Consider the following 21,347-nt stretch of genomic DNA (forward strand, 5'->3'; position numbering starts at 1 on the left):
ATAGAGAAAGAACGCGACACTGTGTCTTTTCAGTCAGGTCTACAATCGCCATGTCGTCCGGTAGAAGTAAGGAGGTCAGTAAAGAAGAGAAGGTGACGCTTTTTGCCCAAGGCGCCATCATAAGTCCAACCGTACGTTACGTTGCTCCAAGCTACAAATTATCACCGATAACTCAAGCATGAATTAAATGGTTAAAAGGTCATCGAATTTCTGCAGTGTTTAACTGTTAATTGTTTTGGCGGCCCTCAGCGACTAATAATGGATTATATTGTGATATAATGTGATAGAATTTCCTCGGAGGCATGCTCAGGCTCTCGCGCCTCGAGGTTCTCTGTGACTGTCAGCGAAAAAGCGACTAGGCTGAGATGGCTTCAAAAAGTTCTGATGTTTGGGCCCTCTAGCGACTTGTAATTGAAATTCAGCTTCATATGACAGGAACGTCATGCACTGCGCACTACTACATGCTGAACATTCTTCTAATTCCTGACTGTCAAACACATTTAGCAGTTCAGCCAATGAGAGAATAGCAATTATCGGCTGGACAATGAGCTGAGAATTGCTGCATGTCCGTGAAACGAGTAATGATAAGTAGAGAAAAATTGACACAAAAATCATCAACCTTTGTTGTTATTTTTACAAAGATCTTTTATTACCGATGGATATACGACAGAAAGGAACACCTAGACATAGCCTGGGTACCATCCTACTTGTATGCCGGGGCTCCCACACTCGCTTCCCTAGGGAAGCGAGTGTGGGAGCCCCGGCATACAAGTAGGATGGTACCCAGGCTAACCTAACAGCTATTTGTTTTCATGATTTATGCAGAGCAAGAAGTTATACACTCATAGCCTGGGTACCATCCTACTTGTATGCCGGGGCTCCCACACTCGCTTCCCTAACAAGTAGTGAAGCGCGAGTGTGGGAGCCCCGGCATACAAGTAGGATGGTACCCAGGCTAACCTAGACAGTCAACAGCTATTTGTTTTCATGTTTTATGCAGAGCAAGAAGTTATACACTCAGTCATTTATGTCACAGTGATATTTTTTCATTCTCACATTGTTAACAACTCTCCTTCTTGTCTTTTCAGAATGATGTTTTACAACGCCATAAGATAAGTCAAATTAACATAACCACAATGTATTTTCTAGTAGTGTTTTTGTACAGTCCAGTGATATGTATTCACACTGTGTGTACTTTGCTACGTATATTGACGATACATTTTTATACAGCCGACGGAAGGTATATATACTTATAACTAATATACCAAAGCACACTCGTTGCATATAAACAAAATCATTTTCTACAATTCACAAACATGTGTATAAAAATATAAGCGTAAAACTCATAAAACATCTTTACAAAACGGCCATTCACCAATGTATCCGTCTGTACATGTATGTCAATATGGAGTCGTAACAAGAATATTGAACATTGCTGATTTCTGCTTATTCGTGTACAAAACCGGTCATTTTCAGTAGTGGTAGTAGTAGCATCACACAAATCTAAAAAGGCGTTCTTCTTTTTATGAAGATAGAACTGGTTAGTGGTGTCAATGAGCAGTTACCAAGCATAACATGTCAAAATCTGCGAAGGGTAAGGGTAGAAGGGTATTTTTTCAGGTAACCGCACTTTGCTGCATATTCAACAATCTACCGTACAGGGAGCCGTTGCTATTGTTGTTGCTTTACTGTTTTAATGTTAGGCCGTACTGATTTTATTATATGGGTGACATCCGAAACTGATGCGAGCCTGCGAATTAACAGAAAAGTTTGACAAGAAAAGTTGTCTTCATTTTAAAATCTAAATGGCAAGGAGGGTTAAGCTGAACATATGTATGGCTGAACATACAGGGCATGGCATGCCAAACACAACATTATTCATTTCAGTTCACATGTTCTTTGACTTTGAAAGACTTTGTGGTGCAAAAGCCCTGTGATCGTTTCCTTCTCATTTCGACCTCAAGTACATAAAGAAACAGTGTCGTCGCAAACATTTTTTAAACTGACGAAAATTGACGAGGATATCAACCATATAATGAAGTCAGCCTGGCCTTTGCTGGTCACCCGTCGTCCAAATTCGGGATGAATCTACCCGATTGAGAGGACTGCAGCCGGTTAAGATGACCAGGAAGTACACAGGCACGATGATGACCACGATGATGATCGCTGCCAAGCCGATACCCAGGGCGATCTTCCAGAGGATGGAGGCGGTCCTGGAGGCAGATTTGGCGCCCTCCCTGTCCCCTGACTCCCAACGGGAATCCACCTGGCAAAGGGAAGACAACAAAATGATCAGTCAGAACTACATGCTGCAGAAAATCCGCTGGGGGGGGTTCTAGTATTTGATAGGCCCAAACCTAACAACGTTGCAAACTTCAGAACAATCCACTCGTACTCATCGCTTCTCGAGTTGTGCTGTTTACAATAAACAAACACCGCTAAAAACGCTACAAACAAAGTAACTTTTTTGTCACTCGGAGGTAATAGACCAATTCTATAGCCTCGATCACTTCTGTCAAAACGTAGAAACGCAAAATGATATATATATATATATATATATATATATATATATATATATATATATATATATAGATGCAAAGATTTGACGGGCATACAGCGCTACTTTCTCATTGGTCCAACCGTTAATTGCCATGCTATCATTGGTTGAACGGATAATTGTGATTGATAGTCAGGATGGGTCTGTATTAACGTCACATACTGACCATGCAGGCAAAGATCAAGGACACCAGTCCGAGCGGCCAGAAGCAACAGAGGCAGGTGAAGATGGCCATGCCGACATGGCTGTCCGGCTTGGACTCCTGGACAATGACCATTGTCTGTGGGGCGCCGCCGACCTGGGTGGAGAACAGAGAAGGAAAAAAACACAACGCATTTTCACTGACAAAAACTACACAAGGCATTTCACTCCAGAACTTCTACTTATATATATTCTTCTTCTTGCTTTGTACCGATGTAGGCGGGCTGTCATTGTCTTCAAAACTAGCGAAACCTTCGAAAGTAGGAGAGTTAGCAGCGAAACTCGCTGTTATGTTGTCTATCGCATTCTGTACACCTATGTGCTATGTCTACTAGTATCTTGAAACTGACTAAAAACTCTGACTGTCTCCGTAACAAGTCATTTTAATGGATGAGAAAAATAGAAACAGACGAACATTTTGATTTAACTCGAATGTTTTTCAAGTTGCAGTTACTGCTACCACTAATACTAGTATACATCAATCTTACGGCTAGTTTCGTATGGTCTACGGCAACTATACATACAATACCAGTCAATGCAACTATCCACAGAAACGGAGTATGAAAGAATAGATAATTTTCACTCATTTACCTTTAAAAGGACATATGACTGTACCATGGTACCATGAAATCATTTAGGAGTCATACACTATGCGATAATTAATATTGGTGAACATCTGAAACTTTCCATATCAGGGAGAGAGAGAGAGACAGAGAGAGAGAGATTTGAAATCTTACCACAACGGTAGACTGCTGTGCCATTACTGGCTGTGGATATCCTGCAAAACACAGTACACACTGTATAAAATATCAGAGATTTGAACTCTTACCACAACGGTGGACTGCTGCTGCATGGGCATTCCGGGCTGTGCGTATCCTGCAAAACAAAACGCACAGTGCAAACTGTACAATATACTTTCCCATGCATTGTTTTTAATCAATAATGCATTTAATTTGATTACTGAACTTAACATTCAACTTAAGACTTAAGACTGAAGGAAAGATCTCTTTACTCGTCGTGTAGCCCGCTGAATGACTGACTCTGAAATGAATACATGTATATGAGACTTATGACTGCGAAAATATGATTTGAAAGAAGACGAAACACAAAAAGCTTACATAATAAACTTCTTTTTAATGCAATTCGTTTTAAGTACTAGACTGGTATGTCCCAACGCGTTTTACGGTACAGATAAAAGTTGTCGTTTCCTAAAACCGGGAACTCTGGGGAATTTTTCTGACTTAGACAGTACGTCCAGGTGTAGAATCTGACCACCAGATCACCCAGATACAAGCTCGTCACTCGCCATGGTGTGTTTCCAAATCGCGAAATCGCACGACTAGTCCACGTACGCTTTTCTACTCATTCACAATTGAAGAGAGGTATATTTAGAATGGATTGTCACCGTAATGACACGACGGACGGTACCTTTCTATTCATTCCACTACTTAGTGACAAATAACTTGAGTATTTAGCTTCATGCCCAACGACACGTATACACTTCCCACATGTGTACCCCACACATGCTCACATTGTCACGGTCTTCGCTCTTTCCTTGTAACTGAAGATCCCGGCTATTAAATGAGGTATCTCTGTCGCTAGGACACCGGTAAACAACGGCGACACGGTAGACTTGTGGCATTTATGTCACAACAAAGTTGACCAACAAAGCAGGGCCCAGGGAAGCGGACAAATATTTGAAAAAAGACCTGTCGTCTGGCAAATTTGCGAGGCAAACTGTACGTGTGACATGTTTTTCCTGTTTTTTTGGAGGGTGAGGGTAACTTACAATCGCCTTTTTTCTGTTTTTCTGAAGGCATATCAGTTTTCGGTGCTCGGTGTTTTGTGGGCCGCCTCCGATTACCGAAAACCGATATGCCATCAGACAAAAAAGGTCATCATAACCCCCAAAGATGCCGGACTCGTAAAGCCTTCTAGGGTGGCTGTATGTTCTTCCTCAAACTGACAAAAAAACAGAAACAAACAATTTCGTCTTCAATAAAAGTCGTACGATAGCGAGATAACAAATCTGATATGAAATCACAAGAAGAAAGACCTCATTTCATAGATAAAGCTCTGGCTGACCATAAACATATATGTCAATGCCGCACCCTTCATTGTATAGCCTGTACAAGCCTCCTTATATTTCATGCGTAAACAACTTCCTCCCCCCTCCCCCTCCCTACCCCGTACAAAAGACAACCTGTTTCACTTTAGGCGGGCATAGATCATTAGATATGTCCATAAAATTCTATCATGTCATGTTTAGATTCTTTTGAAACTATACGAAATTGATTTTGCACTGAAACGACGTACTAGGTTGTGTTTTTGTATGCATACAAAAGTAGTCTTGGTGATGACCGAAATGATTTTAGACGTTACATTATACTAGTAGGCAGCTATCTGAACATACCGATATACCCTTCAACACACTTACAAACCTACAACCTTATAAACCAATATGTTTTCTCGTCACCATGCAATGATAGATGTGGAAATCATGGTGGGTGTTTCGTTTTGGGTGAAGAAGATTTATGTACTTCCAAGTAGTGACAGGTTAGAAAGCACACGTCATGGTCCATAGATATCTACAGAAACAGGTGTCATGTACGTGTCTTCCTGATATAAAAATAGGACGATTTCAATTTAAAGCTTTACAATAAATTACCACCACTTAGACTTATCTAGGTCAAATGTGTATAGCCTCCACTAGGCCTTTCTAAGCGGGTTAGGATAGTAGGATTCGGCAAAGACATGGTTCGACTGACCAGGGAGTGGGTTAGGGTTTCATTTCCCCCTTGGACAAATTAACTCCACGGTGGCCAAACCTACCCGCCAAATCAGTCTCAATATTTTGGTAAAAGTTACTGTTTTTGAACCCTCGTTGTTACTCTGGTGGAGAATGGACTGTGTATACAGTGTTCTTAACGACTGTATAACCTGTACACTCACTGTGACTAGTCGTAGTGCTAGAACCAAGGTGGTCACGCTGAATGCGCCACGTTATGTACAAGAGATAACATACCTGGAGCGACGGACATCTTGTTTCCCTCAGATGGACACCTTTTCTCACAAGACAACGATCAAAAACGTGGGTTGTAGGCCGACAGCCGTTGTAACTAAGCGGGCAGGTGAACCTTCTGAGATGGCGGTACCTGGCGGGTCTGTGTAGGGGAAGGGTGTCACTTTCAGCAGGCCTTTTGTTTAGGGTCGGCACATCCGAAAAGGTACACCTAGAGTTACACACAGCGCCTTGGTAACAGGTAAGCAAACGTCATGGCTAGCTGGCAGTGTTCCCTGGGGGCATCCCGACATGCAAAGTGTTGTGCGGTGTCAGGTTTTCCCTTGTCCCGTGTAAGGTCACACTGATTTGATTTTATGGATGACATCCGTGCGCGCATTGATTTTCGCCTGTTCTCAAAAAAAAAAAATCACGTCTTCCGAGTCTCTGGCCTGGCTTTAGGCTTGGGTAGTCCATATCATGCGACAACGACGCCGGTGTTAACTCTGGAGGACGGCACCCAGGCCACCGAAGCTCCACGACTCAAGATCTCAGTACAGTGTCCATTCAAAGCCAGCATGTGCTGACCTGTCGTATACATCGCGATGTAATGCGCCAAATTCACAATACTGGCTTTGTATTCCTGCGGTTTAGTAGCATTTTTATTTTGGGCCGGATTTTTCTTTTTTTCGCCCGCGCGCACTAGTTTGGGGGTGTTCAGAGGATGTCATCCATAAAATTAAGCTGGTGTGGCCTAACTAAGATAGAGACCTACTTTTACTCTACTACAAGCAGTGTCACGGCACGTACAATTCACAATTCTTAGAAATACATCAGTGATATAGTTTAAGAATTTTATTTAGACAAGTTACTACTACAAAGGAACTAATAACTTTATTTGTTTGACCAAAGGACAATGATCCCCCCCCTTTCAATGAAAACTCAATTTGAGTCTATTATGCATGTCTAGCCAGCTGGTGTCTAAACCTATTTTAGCTACCGAGTCTTTTTCGCCCTCTCCTATTTGAGGGGAGGACGAAAGGGACTTGGACACCTTGCGATAGATGAAGCGGCGCGTACTTAAACGTTTCCGTGCAAACGTGAATAAAATAACTATAGGTTTGTACTCTTTTCAATCTGGGAACACCACTGATTGAAAACACTCTCTTATTGCATATTGAATATTGGTGTTATTGTGTTGGAACTCGCGGCCTCTCTGACCTAAGTGACATCAAGGACATTCCTTGGTGACATCTAGCGAAGTGACATTTAGCGAGTAATAGCAGTTTAACATTGTGTGACTTACGCGGCATACTTTGTTAGGAAGGTTGACGTCGAAACGACACTACAGTACCCTGACGTCGACACATTCCCTAATGAAGCGCCGCCTAGCGAGTTGCTGTGACTAAACGCCTATCTGGCGGCTGACGTGACCTACTTGTTGGGACAACAGACAAAGAAACATAAACATTGCCCGATAAGGTCGCACTTGGCCTTGCCTGTTGTTCAAAATCGGGTCACCAGTGGAACATTTTTTTCATTTGAAACATCAATGAAAAACACATCAACAGGCAAATCTTCCGACGCTGACGTGCTTGAACCTATATATTATAGTCCACAAGTTATGCTCTTTTTAGGTCTACATTTTCCCCATTTTTCATACAAGTGCAGCATTATCATGGCAGTGGTCTTTAGAGCTCGAGCTAGGATGTTGTTGGTTTACGCTGAGGAAGACCTCACATTTGAGTACTTCTATATCTGTAGGTTGCTAGTATATAGACATGCATAAGTTGTGTTTTTACTGCCGGCAGAAAGACACTATAAGAAGTACGTAGCAATATATATGGTGCTAACGTTAACCTGTACAAATCATGAGAATCATGCCGTATGAGCAAATACGTCATATATGTGTTTTTCCCATAAGAAAAGGGTTGCTTCGTACATACGTTGGATGGAATAAACTATCGCACTTATGACACAAATACATTATAACGTCACATGCATCTTTTTAGCGCCACGAATAAGCGCCACAAATGAACATTGTAGGGAGGACGGATGGATTATACTCTAAGCAAAAACAAAAGCTAGCTGTATGATCGTGACGATACTGAGGCTAAATCTGACCGTACATGCAAATGTAACCCATTTTAGCGCGAAACTCAGGTCACAACATGACCGCGAGTAACCTCTAACGGAAGCTGACGGCCGTGAAATGACTTCCCATGACCGCGATAGACGCTCTGTTGACCTGCAATAACCTCTATCGGCACCAACCTCGGAGGAAAGACGTGACCGAGGCGCGCGGGAACTCTCGTATGACCCGACAAACACTCGCTTCCTGTCGTCTGCGCGAGGCCGTTGACCCCATTGCGAGGTGCGGCCATGAGTGGCATTTCCCGATACTTCAATGGTAAGTCCTTCCCGTAGGAACCTTGGTAGATGCAAATTGCATTTTAAGTCTAGTTAATAGCTAGAAGCCTTCACCGGTCCTTCACACGACATCGTGTTAAATTTGTCCTTTGTTGATTAGTTCCTATGAGCTCATGAAGTCCTCATATATACATCATATAGCTATCGTATCAACTATGTAACCTTTAACATCCACGATGATGTGCGAATGAAAAAATGCTTTCAAGCTTTACTTCAATTTGATGTTCCGTTCATCAAATTGTCTTGGTATATGTTTAGAACTGTTAAAACACAAATGACCATTCTAACGTGTACAAATAAACACGTACTTCAATAAAAAAGGAAACTGGACTCGGATAATGAATGGAAAGCAACATAGGTAAGATATTTCCGAGCGACTGATATACAGGAAAACCTTTTCTGAACGCTATATACATTCCCTCATACGATATTCACCACACGAAGTAGGCAGCTCCAGAAGCCCCTGTACGTACATGTACGTGCGTTAGTGTAGCTACGATCGTAGCCTAGTTTTGGGGACATTTCGACAGCTGAAGCACAACAATATGATCTTCCTGAACCCATTCCTGGGACACACGTACACACACCGGGAATATTGAAAGAGGGACGGGTGCTTCATTCACACCCACATATAGAGCCATCTAGCCTGATTTCTGGACAGTTACGTTTAATTCTGTGAAGACCTTTCAGAGGATTATCTTTATCTGTCAGTATAAATTAATGTAACTCCACGCAATTCAGCCGTTCAGCGTCTATGTGGAAATAACTGTGCATATGCAGAAATTGCAATGTGCAGATGTAGAAATTGAATAAACCATTCTCATTATCACGACGACGCCCTATCTGTCTTTGTAACTACGGCTATTCTTAAAAATCACTGCCCTTTCTTTGCTGTAAGTTACTGAAATATTTTGTCAATCTGCACACCATTATGGTGCGCAGAATTGTTAGACCTATGTGCCCTGTTTAATACACAACATCCCCATGACTCGCTTTTAACTGTTTATGAATAATATCAGATTGAGAATTAAATCCCCGGCAACAGTTTCCGGGACATTCGTCTTTTCGCTACGGACGCTGGGTAACGGTTGTAAAATCAGATGGAATTGTGGGTAATTTGTGATTGACGATCATGACCCAAAGAAATGCATCATGGTCCACCTGCTTATAGGGACAACTTTTAGTCAATTTGGCGTTGCCTTGAAAGCATATGACGTGAAAACGGACATGGGGTTGTCCTTGGGTGTCCAAACATGTGTACACCATACTTGCAGCGGCGTAAAACATTCAACAGATCTAGTCAAGAATATTCCGCACAGGACAATTCTGTATCTAAATGAAAACGAATGATTGATATTACCGTAGACGCCAGTGTATAACCAAGCACTTGTGCTTAACTTCTCTATTAACTGTGACCTAACGTTACGAGTATAGACAAGTACATTTTGTAATGATGATGATGACATTTTGTGAATAGGTACGTACATTAGAGAATGTTTAGCTCGAAAAAACTGTATATACGCAGTCTACCTTGTTGTGTTAAAACCATTGCATTTGTGTGTCTATAGGATCCTATAGTTCTACCACGGCCTGCACACTATGTCTCTGATGCATGTAACGTTACACAGATCTCAGAAGGCCTAAGCTATAACGCACGTTTGCATAAAGAAAACGTACAGTGTCGAACACCTGTCGGTCGTTGTTCCCCCTAGCTATTTTATTTGCGTTCACTTGCGGTGCTCTACATTCAGGGACACGTTAACGGTTTGTTTCAAGCAATGACGTAAGCAAGACGCTGTGCCCTTCAGTTTTGAAAACACCAATATACAAGGCTACTATGACAATTACAATGCATGGTGCTGGTGCATGGTGCTAACTGTTATTATTCCGGTAGAAAAGCTGAAATTTTCTACATGGTTGTAGCATATGTGGAATATTTCAATTCAGCAAGAGTAAGGATGATAGCTATATAGGCCTTGGGGGAGTCAGCAAGACGGTTCATTTGCAATAGGCTTCATTTTTTTTTAAATTTTCGATGCACTGCACCATGATGAAGAAATGCTCCATATCTAAATCTTAAGTAGAAAGACCCTCACTCACTTCCTGGGACCCCAGCTCGGGTCACTGGTGCATGCTGGGTAATTTAATTTTCGAGGCAAGGAACTGTGGGTAGTTCTGCACTTGGAGAGCTTGGCCTAAAGAAATGCATCATGGTCCGACCTGATTTCAGGACAATGTCTGCTGTATCTGACTGCACTGTAACTGAAGCTGCAACCTCGGCAGGGTCGTTCTTGTCTGTAATTTCAAACTTGGGCAATATCGGGAACGTTGTTGGAACTGAATGTTACTGTAAGAATAGAATCCAAGCGTTGTCATAAAAGGACGAACAATGAAAAAAGTCTCAACGTGCAAAATAGATCACAGAAAAATACTACCAGCATCGGTTCGGAACAATCACAGTTGAAAAAAATCATACAAAATGCACTTCATCTCACAATATACATATCGCTACCACACGTACACAGTGTGTATATAAATGTTTAACATAGTCTCTGACTTTGTCATTTATATCTATGTCAAACAAAACCCTTTTTTTACAAGATTCCCTCCTTGCATTTCAGATTCGTAATATTCTCTCGCGATTTCTTCAGGGTGATATTGTACATGGGCGGCTTCCAAAATAGCAAGTAAACGGATATGAGACATGAATCAATACTGCACATGCGTTGTCACCATAAATGAAAACGTGGCCGCGCTTTCGCACACACGCAGCTGCCATGTGTATCTTTTTTGTTTCAGCTCAAGGCTTATTATTATCGTGGATGAGCCACATACTGGGACGCGTCTGGTAGCATCAAGGTCGGTGAGATACAGGGGCGAAGCTGTGCTGTTTAGACAGACAAAGCCGCACAGAAAAAACAAGGTTTCCAGTGGCTTTACGTTGGAATATGGAGTTTGAAATTTATGGAAATTCCTTTGATTACAAAATTATAAGCAATGATGATCGTATCGTTTCTGTGTATTTCTGAAAACCTAGTACCTTGAATCCAGTTGTCATTTAGACAACAGTCACACAGACACGGGTGCCAAATCATACTCATTCATAGTATCATATATAGAACATTTTTAAGTTGCTTCACTTCCCCTACTTATTACAAGGAAGGGAAAAGCATGATGATCGTTTAACAGAACATCCTTCCACTAGTACGAAATGTCGCATGATATGAACTGATAAAATTTCATTTCTTAGTCAACGAACGCTATCCATTGGCTATCAACCTTGTTTGGGGACACGCGCCCTTTCGCAAAGGACGTCGGGTACTGAGGAATTGTGGGTAATTACGGTGTACTTGAAGAACTTGGCCCAAAGAAGTGCATCATGGTCCAACCTACTTTCAGGACGGCTTCAACCGATCTGACACTGTCCCAGAAAGCTCTAGACGTGACCTGAAGAGGTCATTCAAGTAGGTCAATGTTGGCGGGCATTGTGGGAAGGATAAGTTACGTCATCAGGGTTGTTTTTAGAAAGATGTGTACATGTGCAAGATTGAACCAAGCACATGCGCAGACGCGGATGTAGGACTGATTCAGGATGCAAGAAACCAACTCAGGTACGTTTATACATGTACATGCGTTAGCGCTAATATATCGGAGCACATCACTTGATTTAAGTAAAGACCATGTGAACTATTAAGTAGAAACTGTTAAAATGAGTGCGATAGTTTGCCGAGGTTGTGCACAAAGCATAGTATACATTACATATATTTACTCCTTCATATCTAGCTTATGAACGTAGTCTATATCCCTTACAAAACACCAACGTTCCGCAAATGGATTTTCTACGACGATACACAAATTTATGTATGTAGTGCAACGTTTCCTTTCCTTTTTTCCACACAGAAAAAATGTACGACTTTTCATTCTAACAAAATATCGCATCAGCATTTTCATCCTCCCCGAACACACTTACATGTAGTTACAGTACGCGCGCTCCGCATTCGGGGACGCCGCCATTTAAATCAAGGTCACCAAATTATAACAAGCAGCTGGCGATGGGCGATGGGCGATGTGTCCTTCACTGCTCAATCAAATAAAGAATCGAGAGAAGGAGCGTGGACAAAAGACGTTAGAGCCGCCTCGGTAAACAAACGCAGCCGCCATCAGGCCTTCGTAGAATTCAGTTAAGAAGATAACAGAGTAAAGAAATATACAACCTCTTTGGTTTCTGATTATTTGGAAACATTGTCGTATAGAAGGAGAAAAACATCAAGCGTTACTGAATGTTTGTGACTAAGCTCGACTAAAATCTGCTAAGTTGTCTGAAATCCCTATAATAGAAAGTAATGTACTAATGACATGTGACGAAACCGTAGTTTTTAATACGAGGATTAACAAAAGAGTGGTAGCATACATGAATATTGATGTGTTAATCATACCGTCCTGTACAGCGGTTATTCATCCACAGGGCCAGTAGCGTAATGGATAACGCGTCTGACTTCGGATCAGAAGATTGCAGGTTCGAATCCTGTCTGGCTCGGAAACTCGTACATTTTTAAGCAACATGTTAGTGATTTTTCACGCCGCCTTTAGATTATTAATTTGGGGTTTTTGACATGACCCATCTGTTCTATTTTGTATGTATCAAATTATAAAACACCTATGGACACCGGTGCATATTTTATCAAACGGACAATCCAATCAAATTAAACATATAAGTCAGTAACCATACTGAATACAAGAAACAATATAGCAGATTATCAGTAAAGGCAACAACAACGGAGTTTACTAGCCTCTTGTGCAAGCCTCCGGGCGGGTGGGAGTTTTGAACCTGCGTTTTGTACAATTTCAATGCGTTCTTTTGCCGGCCATCCGTGGCGGGTACAAACCCTCTTTGGGCCATGGGCGGCTGGTTGTAGAATGGCCGCCAAAAGAACGCGTTAAAAATTCTACAAAATGCGCTGTATCAAAAACTCCCACCCGCCCGGAGGCCTGCACAGGAGGCTAGGAGTTTTCCCATCCACACATCCAAACAGGTGCAGACTTCTAGACACTCTATTCGTTACTTGAATACTGAATACTGTTCTCTTGTTTCTTTGCCTCTTTGTCTTTAAGGAACCGTCGCAGGATCTTCCCACTAGCCGACTTGGGAATTCGGTCTGTGAACTCCACCAGCCGGAGCTTCTTGTAAGGAGCAACTCGACCTGTGGAAAGGAAGTTTGCATCAATAGACCGAACCTAATTAGTAATTGAACCAATGAGAACATGGCAATTAGCGGTACGACCAATGAGAGAGCGGCCACCTGTCCGTCAAATATTTGCATTTCTAAGGGCTATGCGATCGGCCATTTGACCAACTCGCTACCGTCTGGACGTACACTGAAGGATGGGTACAGGGACTGGAACTGTCATTTTCAATATATGAATATTAAATATTGCACAGTTATGCAATACCACAAGCCATGTTTGTATTAAACTTAATGTTTTAGAGAAATACTAAAACATCGTCCTAATCTTATTTGAGTCCATTCAACAAGTCCCTTTTGTTTATGATGCACACCTGTGATGTAGTCCATGACCTGTTCCGCCGACACGTCTGCCCCCGGTTTCCTCACCAGGTAGGCCTTGGGCAGCTCCCCGGCCTCCTGGTCAGGCACGCCGACCACTGCAGCGTCCTGCAGCCCGGGGTGGGTCAGCAGCAGGGCCTCCAGTTCTGCCGGGGGGACCTACACACAGGGAAACTGAGCCGTTCAATTCTTTCTTCATTTATTGAATTACTAAAACATCCCTACAGTTCTCAAGAAAAGTGCTAGAGGGCTCCAAAGTATGTCACTTCTTACCGATCACAAGAGCTATTTAGACTATTTACTTGCTGCAATAACAAGAAAAGTCGTCAGTGCAGGGGCCCCTAAATTCCACTAATTTTCTATGTGTCAAGACCTAACCACATACCAAATTTCATGACAATTCATCAATAGTATTTTAAGGTATGCTGCTAAACCACAGATACCGTTACAAACGCTACCAAAAAGACCATCCATGATGCCTTTGCTACCTGATTTGTGAAAGTGGACCCACCTGGTAACATTTATACTTGATGAGCTCCTTCAGCCGATCCACGATGTAGAAGTTGTGTTCGTTATCGTAATGACCGATATCGCCTGTTAAAGACGACAAGATGAATACTAGTACTGTGGCGGCATGGTGTGGCTTTGTGGCAGTATTTTTCAATGGGGGGGGGGGCTCTGTGCCGTGTGCCATTGTAAAATGTGCTCCGCGAGGCCGTGTGAGAACATGCCTGAGCACAAAGTCATACAGAAAACCGAGGCCACGTTACAAGGAGAAAGAAAGTATATTACGCGCACATGCCTTACCAGTGTGCAGCCAGCCGTCCCTGATGGTGTTGGCCGTGGCCTCCGGGTTGTTGAGATAACCCTTCATCACCTGAGGACCCCTCACACACAGCTCACCGTCCTCACCCTCACCCAGCAGCTTACCCGACTCGATATCTACAACCTGAAATGTTAAAATATTTTTTGTTGATCTTTGTACATCTGCGATGTGGCTTATATATTTTCTTTACATAATCCTAAACCATTAACATCGATAATAATTTGTAAATCAGTTCATAACTAAACTTTAATTATAACTTGGAGGACGCCTAACCTTGCATTCTGTGTTGGGTAAGAGAGGTCCTATGGATCCCGGCACAACGTGGTCTTCTCTGACGAGGTTTGTCACCGGACTCGCCTCTGTCATCCCAAAACCTGGAAAGTAAAGGGACGGTTTACAACATCCTTACGTCAATTTTTTCCTTGAAGAGAGAGATATGTGGATATGACAAGTTCTGAACCTACAGTTGTGTTAATATATATATGGATAGTAATGTGAGGCTCTTACACAGCACAAACAAGCAAATTAGGAAGCATCCACGCGTATGGATAGATTTATAGGTTTATTAGTTTAGTTACAGGTGGATGGATACATACAGAGAGAGAGAGAGAGAGATCATAAAATCAATCAGTTATCTCTGTTTCTGTCACTACCTTGCCGTATAGTTGGGTGTTTGAGTCTAGCCATGACGGCGTCGCTGAGACCCTTGCCTAGCGGCGCGGCGCCACAGATGAGCTCCTTGACGTGAGAGAAGTCGCATGTGTCCACCATGGGGTGTTGGGACAAGAACAGGGCCATAGGGGGCACGCAATGTACCCTGGTAACCTGGAAACAAGAATAGAGCTATAGGGGGCACGCAATGCACCCTGGTTAATACCTGGGAATGAGAAGACACAGTAACCTGGGAATGAGAAGACACAGAATGAGTACTGTTACCAATCCCTTTTTCTAACGGCTCCTTGCAGTTACGTACAACGACGAGCTTTAAATTTGAAGAACTTCAAGTCCATTGCAAAATGACGAATTATCATTCAAAACGCCATTGCATTATGGTTCAATACATAACATTTCCTTGTTTTACGAGTGAAATAACAAAGAAATGATTCCTTTGGACCAAGAGTTGAAAAAAAGGTTGGAAAAAAATTTCTACCAGAGAAAAGCAAAATGTAGAGACTCTAACAGGCAGCCCATGATAAGAGTTGTACACGTAGTTCTCTTTACCTTATGATCCTGGATACACTTAAGGAAGAGCCCCGGATCAAACTTGGGCAGACAGACGATCTTCACTCCCTGTACCAGCCCGACGGCCAAGATGACGACCATGCCGTAGATGTGGAAGAACGGCAGTGCACCAATGAGAACGTCCGAGGCAGCGTCCAACTTAAGGGCATCAGATCTGACATGTTACACACAAAATTGAATAGTGATTTTCATTGGATGTTGCCCACGTGACATTTAGATTCAAAATCAAGGAGAGGCAAAATTAGCTTTTTATTTGATATTGCTCACGTGACATTTAGATTCAAAATCAAGTAGAGGCAAAATTAGCTTTTCATTTGGTATTGCTCACGTGACAAGACTACACCACAAGAAAAATTGCGCGTCAGTTAGCCCTGAGTTAATCTCGTTTCACAGGTGTCAGTATTTTGCAAAAAAAGTGAGGCTGCGCCACATCAGAACACCATCACTGACGTCTTACAATGCTACAAAAATACAAGCAAAGGCATGGATATACATTAATACATCAGAGTCGAACAGACTCTATGCTTCAAATTTGTGTCTATACGTAGCTATAGACTGTACACTAGTACTAATACAGTGATAGATTAAAACATCATTTGGTGGGATCTTGTTTGTAAGACTGTGAAAGGAAGTTATTATTCTTTCTGAAATGCCAACTGATCACAAGTACCTCATTTGCTCCAGGTTGGCGATGAGGTTGTAGTGTGTGAGCATGACGCCCTTGGGAAGCCCCGTGGTGCCGCTGGAGTACGGTAACACCGCCACGTCCTCCCGCGGGTTGACCTGCACGTCCGCCGGGAAGGCCGAGCCGTCGTCCCGCAGGAGGGAGGAGAACGGCGTGCAGCCATCGGCCTCACCAAACACGTAGATGTCCTAGAACGAAACGACTGTTGATTTACAAAACTAAAAAAATGGGCAGCAAAAACATTTAGGACAGAATGAGATGTACAGTTCTAAAGTCAGCACACCTACACATGTACAGACATATATAGACACATAAACAAACAAACTCACGTACACAATTTTACGTACCTTCAACTTTTCGCACTTGTCCATAGCTTGTTTGACCTTGTCAACTAACATGGGTACAGTGATGATATAGGAGGCTCCTGACTGCTGTAGCTGACGGGTGAGTTCATCTGCAAAGTTGGGCCAAAAAGATAATCTAGATGTATTAAAAAACACGGTGATGAAAATAAAAGGGTACGCGTACGATTTCATCGCGTACGCGTACGATTTTGTCGGATTGGCTACGTGGAAGCTTTAAGTATATGTAGAGACTGAAATGTATGGCAATTTTTGTCTGAAAACGCCTCAAAAATGGTTCGTTTGAATGCATTGTTTAAATTGTGTGTGTGTTTGAGTGTGTTTCTGGCCTTGTGATATGTCTATGTGTGTTCGATATGAATATCATTAAATAAAAGACCTTTATTGTACGCGTTTATGCTCTTATAAGCTAAACACATGCAATGTATAGGACAAAGGCAAAAGTCACTGTAGTATCTTACTAAAACTATACATACTATTCAAGTGATGTAAATCATGTTTTAATAGCCCTACGTTTGTACTAGTCGTAGTAATACTGTTTTACAATGGGGGAAACAAACGTTGCCGTGCGTTTTAGCCCGTTTTTTTTTCAAATCTATCAACATTCCCCCAACCTGTTGTGTACCAAGGACTGACGGTTGTCACGGTGCCTCCGATCCCGATAACTCCGAAGAAGACGATGGGAAACTCGGGCAGATTCGGACTGTAGATGGCGAAGACGTCATGCTGTTTGAATCCTAATCGCGTGAGGGCGCTTCCGCACCGACGAAACAATACCTTCAGCTGCGCAAAGGTGTAGGACCGTTCCGTTATGCCGTCGACCTAAACAATCGACATAAACAATTCTATGTAAAACCGAGGAGATAGAAATAGGTGAAGTCAAGACTACAGGGCGAAGCTTCAGATTCCACAGTTTTCATTTTGATAGACGCTGCGGATACTGAAGAACCAATTTTGCAAGTTCCTAAAAAAGACACACCCAATCCAATATATCTGGCCAACCTGACTACATCTCACGATATGTCAGTGTCCAGAAAGGTATTAATTTCTTTCTTAAATGCTTTCCTTGCGTGAAAGGTCGCTCGCCAAAAGCCACCATCAAACAACACTTTTGTAGCACATCTATTTTGTATTGCAAAGCTGCACAAGCCGAATTTGACTACATACTACTACCAGATGTCGGACGGAAAACTAAAGCATATTAAATGTTAACTCACCACGGCTACTTTGTCCCCGTAAGTCTCGAAATCTCGGAGGAGATATTCCGTCAGAGAGACATTGTCCGGTATGTCCACACTGGGAGCGGGGCTTTTTATGATGGACATGTTTCTCTATTAAATTAACTACAGTCGGTACGTAGTGGCCAGCTCTAGGTTTTGTCTCGGCCAGGTTAGTGAGTGAATGGTTTTGCGTGGTATGGACAAGCGGTTCTGTACAGATTACGTCAAGTGGTCAATAATTGGCTAAACATGTACGTTAAAAACGCATTAAAACATACACCATTATAGCAACTTATACCCTAGAAACTACTTACGGAGTTGATCATTGTAGCAACTTGCTTTATCATTTTCTTCGCGAGTCAAGATCTCAGTAAACAAACTGAAGTGGTACTTTATCTACATCCATTTGTAGTCAGGATACTTTGGAGAGAGATCCATTAATATGTGGACACTGTTATTTTCTTAAACACACAATCATTTTACACAGAACTCTGTGATAGAATTGTTTGTTTAATATTTAATGGATATCTTTGAAAGATATTGCTAGCACACACGACTGTTTGGCATGAGCTTATCTAACTTATTGCACTTAAAAATCATATAAAACATTACTATAACATACCTATTATATTCTATGTAAAAATAGTTTAAATTTGTTTCACAAAGGGTAAAGTATCTTACACGATTATCCCAGGCTCTTTAGAAATATGACAAAAAAGTATTTCTTATCTGAGATAAATGTTGTTTATCTGTTGTTTAACACAACATATGACACTTTATTAATATAAAACGTTACTACCTTCATTACCTTCGCCAAGAAGGTTATGTTTTCAGGGGCGTTCGTGTATGTGTGTGTGTGTGTGTGTGTGTGTCTGTCAACACGATAACTTGAGAAGGTCTTGATGGATTGTCTTGATACTTGGTAGGTGGGTAGGTCTTGATGACACCTCAAAATGATTAGATTTTGGGCCACCTGACATGGTACTGCAGCAGAACTTCCGGTTTTGATATCTCATGATCCAGACATGCTAGGGTGACGAAATTTGGATGGTAGATAGCTCTTGTGCTGGGGATAAAGTGACATGAGTTTGAGCCCCCTAGTTGCTTGCTCTAGAACTGCAGGGGGTTTAATGGACAAATGTTTAAAGGGGGATAACTCAAGATCCGATTGATGGATCATCGTGATTTTTGGTATGTAGGTAGCTTGAGTGATGCTTGACATAATGATATTACAATTATGCAAATAGGGATGTAATTTGCATAATTAATGAGGAAATTCTATTTATCAGCTGCATTCCATAATAGGAAGTTCAAGCACATGCAAATGAAGACTTAATTTGCATAAATAATGAGAAAATATTATAATTGCCTGGAATTTTATACTTGGGGTGTTTGAAAGTTAAGTTAAGGTGAACATAATTAAACATAACTTATTCAAATAAGGACCTCATTTGCATAATTTATGAGAAAATGTCATCATGGCATTCTTTGTTAAGATAAGACTGTCTTTTGGTGGAGAATATGATCAACAGATATAATTCATGCAATTGAGGATCCTATTTGCATAATTAGGGGGATTAATATATAATTTCTTAATCATAAAAGCTAACATCATTTGGCGAAGGTATGAGATCGTGGAACTCTAGTTTTTTATATAATGAATGTTTGTAAGAACTGAGGTAATTAAGATATTTTGTCATAGTTCAGATAAAAAAAGGTTAGGAAATGGGATAATTGTATTGCACTCCTACATGCATACCACATGATTGAACAATATTACTTCCTGGAGAAAGTAACTCTATAAACCCCATGTACAGCCTTGGGCCCTTGAAGACGATAACTGCATTTTTTATAGTGTCATTTTATCAAAGAGGAGACCTTATATTCATGATTTACCTTAAAGCATTCCTTTCTAGAGCTTGGAAAACCCCATATACACCCTTTGGCAACTGCAGGACTTCAATGTATTTTTATCATTATATCTAAATAAAACAATTTTAATTGCATTAAGATTCATTGCAACATTTCGAGAAACTTGTTACTCAATTGTTTGCTCTACAACGAGAATTCCTAGAGATGAATAACAGGCTAGGCTAGGTTTACATCACACGTTGGTGGGTCCGTCAGCAAGCAGTGTGGCTGCCTGGCCAGCTGCCTGTCTCCTCAGGTCTGACTTGATGAAGACTGTTACAAAAGAAAGGAAGTATTTGAATAGAGCATTACTTGTCTTTGTTTGCTCAGCCTTTAGTGGAAAGGGTGTTAGTGAATGATACAACATTCCTATCATATATGTTTCTGTTGTTGAAATGGAAAAATATTCTACCTGAATTTGATCCCATAACTGCAAAGAAAGACAGAAAGACAGTATTTCCTTGTAATACTTCAATGCAATATTTTCATTCATATCAAATGTCATGACTGCAATACTGTGCACAACAATGTAGATCAAATATTTTGCCCAGTACATGTCCCAGTGCAGGTTAGGTTCAGGTAGACATCAGAAATTACGTGCACAGCTCCAATATTACATGCACTAACTTGCATATGCAGGTGGAATTTTGAACCCTATGCTATGACAAGCTGACAAGTTTTCCCACCTGTAAGAACTGTGCCCAGTAGAAGACTCCCTGACAACACCAGAAGTGAGACCCGGATGTCACCATGGTCCACCAGTACTCCCATACCCAGGGTGAAGGCAACGCCAAAAACCTGCAGAAAAAATTAACAGTTACCGGTACATCAAGTCTCCTAATTCTGCCAGCTACCTTAAGACCACAAAAAAGTGTTACCATGTCACAGACTGGATCAACAACCCATTACAATTACGGCCTCAAAAAGGCTATGGGACTACATTATCCTTCACCTTTCAAAGTTTTTACTTTACTTTTTAAAGACATGCCAATGGCACACTCAAGTTTTTTCAACTTATTTATTATGCCGCCACCAATGCAGACAAACACATGAACAGACAACAGACATACTCATTTTCACCTGAGTAAAGTGAGGAATCGTGTGAAGTGCTTTTTCCAAGTGCGCAAGATCGGTGGAATGGCAGGATTCAAGCTCGGGACCTCTTGGTTCCGAAATGAATGCTCTGTCGTTACGCCACACGATCCCACTGTCCTTTTAAAGTTTAAAGGTACAGGTAATGAATCACAATACATCTGCCTTTTCTACAGGTATCTGACAGGTGTGAATACTTGTCTCACCTGTGCGGAGGCATTGAGAAGCCCGGAGGATGTCCCCTCTGGTTCTGGGT

At 41.7% G+C, this 21,347-nt stretch overlaps 2 protein-coding genes, 1 long non-coding RNA gene, 1 other non-coding gene and 1 pseudogene across 6 annotated transcripts; 2 read left to right on the top strand and 3 right to left on the bottom strand.

The window, feature by feature from the left end:
* Nucleotides 1-1,993: 1,993 nt before the first annotated feature.
* On the bottom strand, nt 1,994-6,042 carry LOC109488188 (transmembrane protein 91-like). 2 transcript variants are annotated; one of them, XM_019792366.1, is made up of 4 exons: nt 5,784-6,042; nt 3,496-3,536; nt 2,724-2,855; nt 1,994-2,266 (listed from the first exon to the last, which is right to left on the bottom strand). In XM_019792366.1, exons 1-4 carry the CDS (start codon nt 5,797-5,799, stop codon nt 2,042-2,044), a joined length of 414 nt encoding a protein of 137 aa, XP_019647925.1. In that variant the 5' UTR covers nt 5,800-6,042; the 3' UTR covers nt 1,994-2,041. The 2 variants fall into 2 exon arrangements, with proteins under 2 accessions (XP_019647925.1, XP_019647924.1); XM_019792365.1 differs by lacking the exon at nt 3,496-3,536 and adding an exon at nt 3,588-3,634 and having other exon boundaries at nt 5,784-6,040.
* A 1,849-nt stretch (nt 6,043-7,891) lies between these two features.
* Nucleotides 7,892-13,682, top strand: LOC109488246. Of its 2 annotated transcripts, XR_002141326.1 has the most exons (4): nt 7,892-8,169; nt 10,989-11,800; nt 12,638-12,705; nt 13,302-13,682. It is a non-coding gene; the product is annotated as an uncharacterized LOC109488246 (long non-coding RNA). The 2 variants fall into 2 exon arrangements; XR_002141325.1 differs by lacking the exon at nt 7,892-8,169 and having other exon boundaries at nt 10,835-11,800.
* Trnar-ucg lies at nt 12,654-12,726 on the top strand. Its single transcript has one exon. It is a non-coding gene; the product is annotated as a tRNA-Arg (tRNA).
* Nucleotides 13,179-18,193, bottom strand: LOC109488242 (4-coumarate--CoA ligase 1-like). Its single transcript, XM_019792454.1, has 11 exons — nt 18,086-18,193; nt 17,483-17,690; nt 16,854-16,960; nt 16,492-16,694; nt 15,801-15,975; nt 15,233-15,404; nt 14,853-14,953; nt 14,561-14,702; nt 14,265-14,347; nt 13,747-13,912; nt 13,179-13,390 (listed from the first exon to the last, which is right to left on the bottom strand). The coding sequence occupies exons 1-11, from the start codon at nt 18,191-18,193 to the stop codon at nt 13,242-13,244; spliced, it is 1,614 nt and encodes a 537-aa protein (XP_019648013.1). The 3' UTR covers nt 13,179-13,241.
* A 1,906-nt stretch (nt 18,194-20,099) lies between these two features.
* Nucleotides 20,100-21,347, bottom strand: part of LOC109488243 — a 5,819-nt pseudogene continuing 4,571 nt past the window's right edge.

The sequence above is a fragment of the Branchiostoma belcheri genome, unplaced genomic scaffold (genome assembly GCF_001625305.1).
Source record: "Branchiostoma belcheri isolate BF01 breed outbred unplaced genomic scaffold, Haploidv18h27 scaffold92, whole genome shotgun sequence".
Lineage (NCBI taxonomy): Eukaryota > Metazoa > Chordata > Leptocardii > Amphioxiformes > Branchiostomatidae > Branchiostoma > Branchiostoma belcheri.

Coding starts and splice junctions, on each gene's coding strand:
- LOC109488188 (XM_019792365.1), bottom strand. Junction 2,856..3,587: donor AGCAGCAGTCCACCGTTGTG/GTAAGAGTTCAA, acceptor TTCTCCACCCAG/GTCGGCGGCGCCCCACAGAC. Junction 2,267..2,723: donor CCTTGATCTTTGCCTGCATG/GTCAGTATGTGA, acceptor TCCCTTTGCCAG/GTGGATTCCCGTTGGGAGTC.
- LOC109488242 (XM_019792454.1), bottom strand. CDS start 18,193: ATGTCCATCATAAAAAGCCCCGCTCCCAGTGTGGACATACCGGACAAT. Junction 16,695..16,853: donor ACAAGTGCGAAAAGTTGAAG/GTACGTAAAATT, acceptor GTTTCGTTCTAG/GACATCTACGTGTTTGGTGA. Junction 13,391..13,746: donor GGTCATGGACTACATCACAG/GTGTGCATCATA, acceptor TCCTTTCCACAG/GTCGAGTTGCTCCTTACAAG.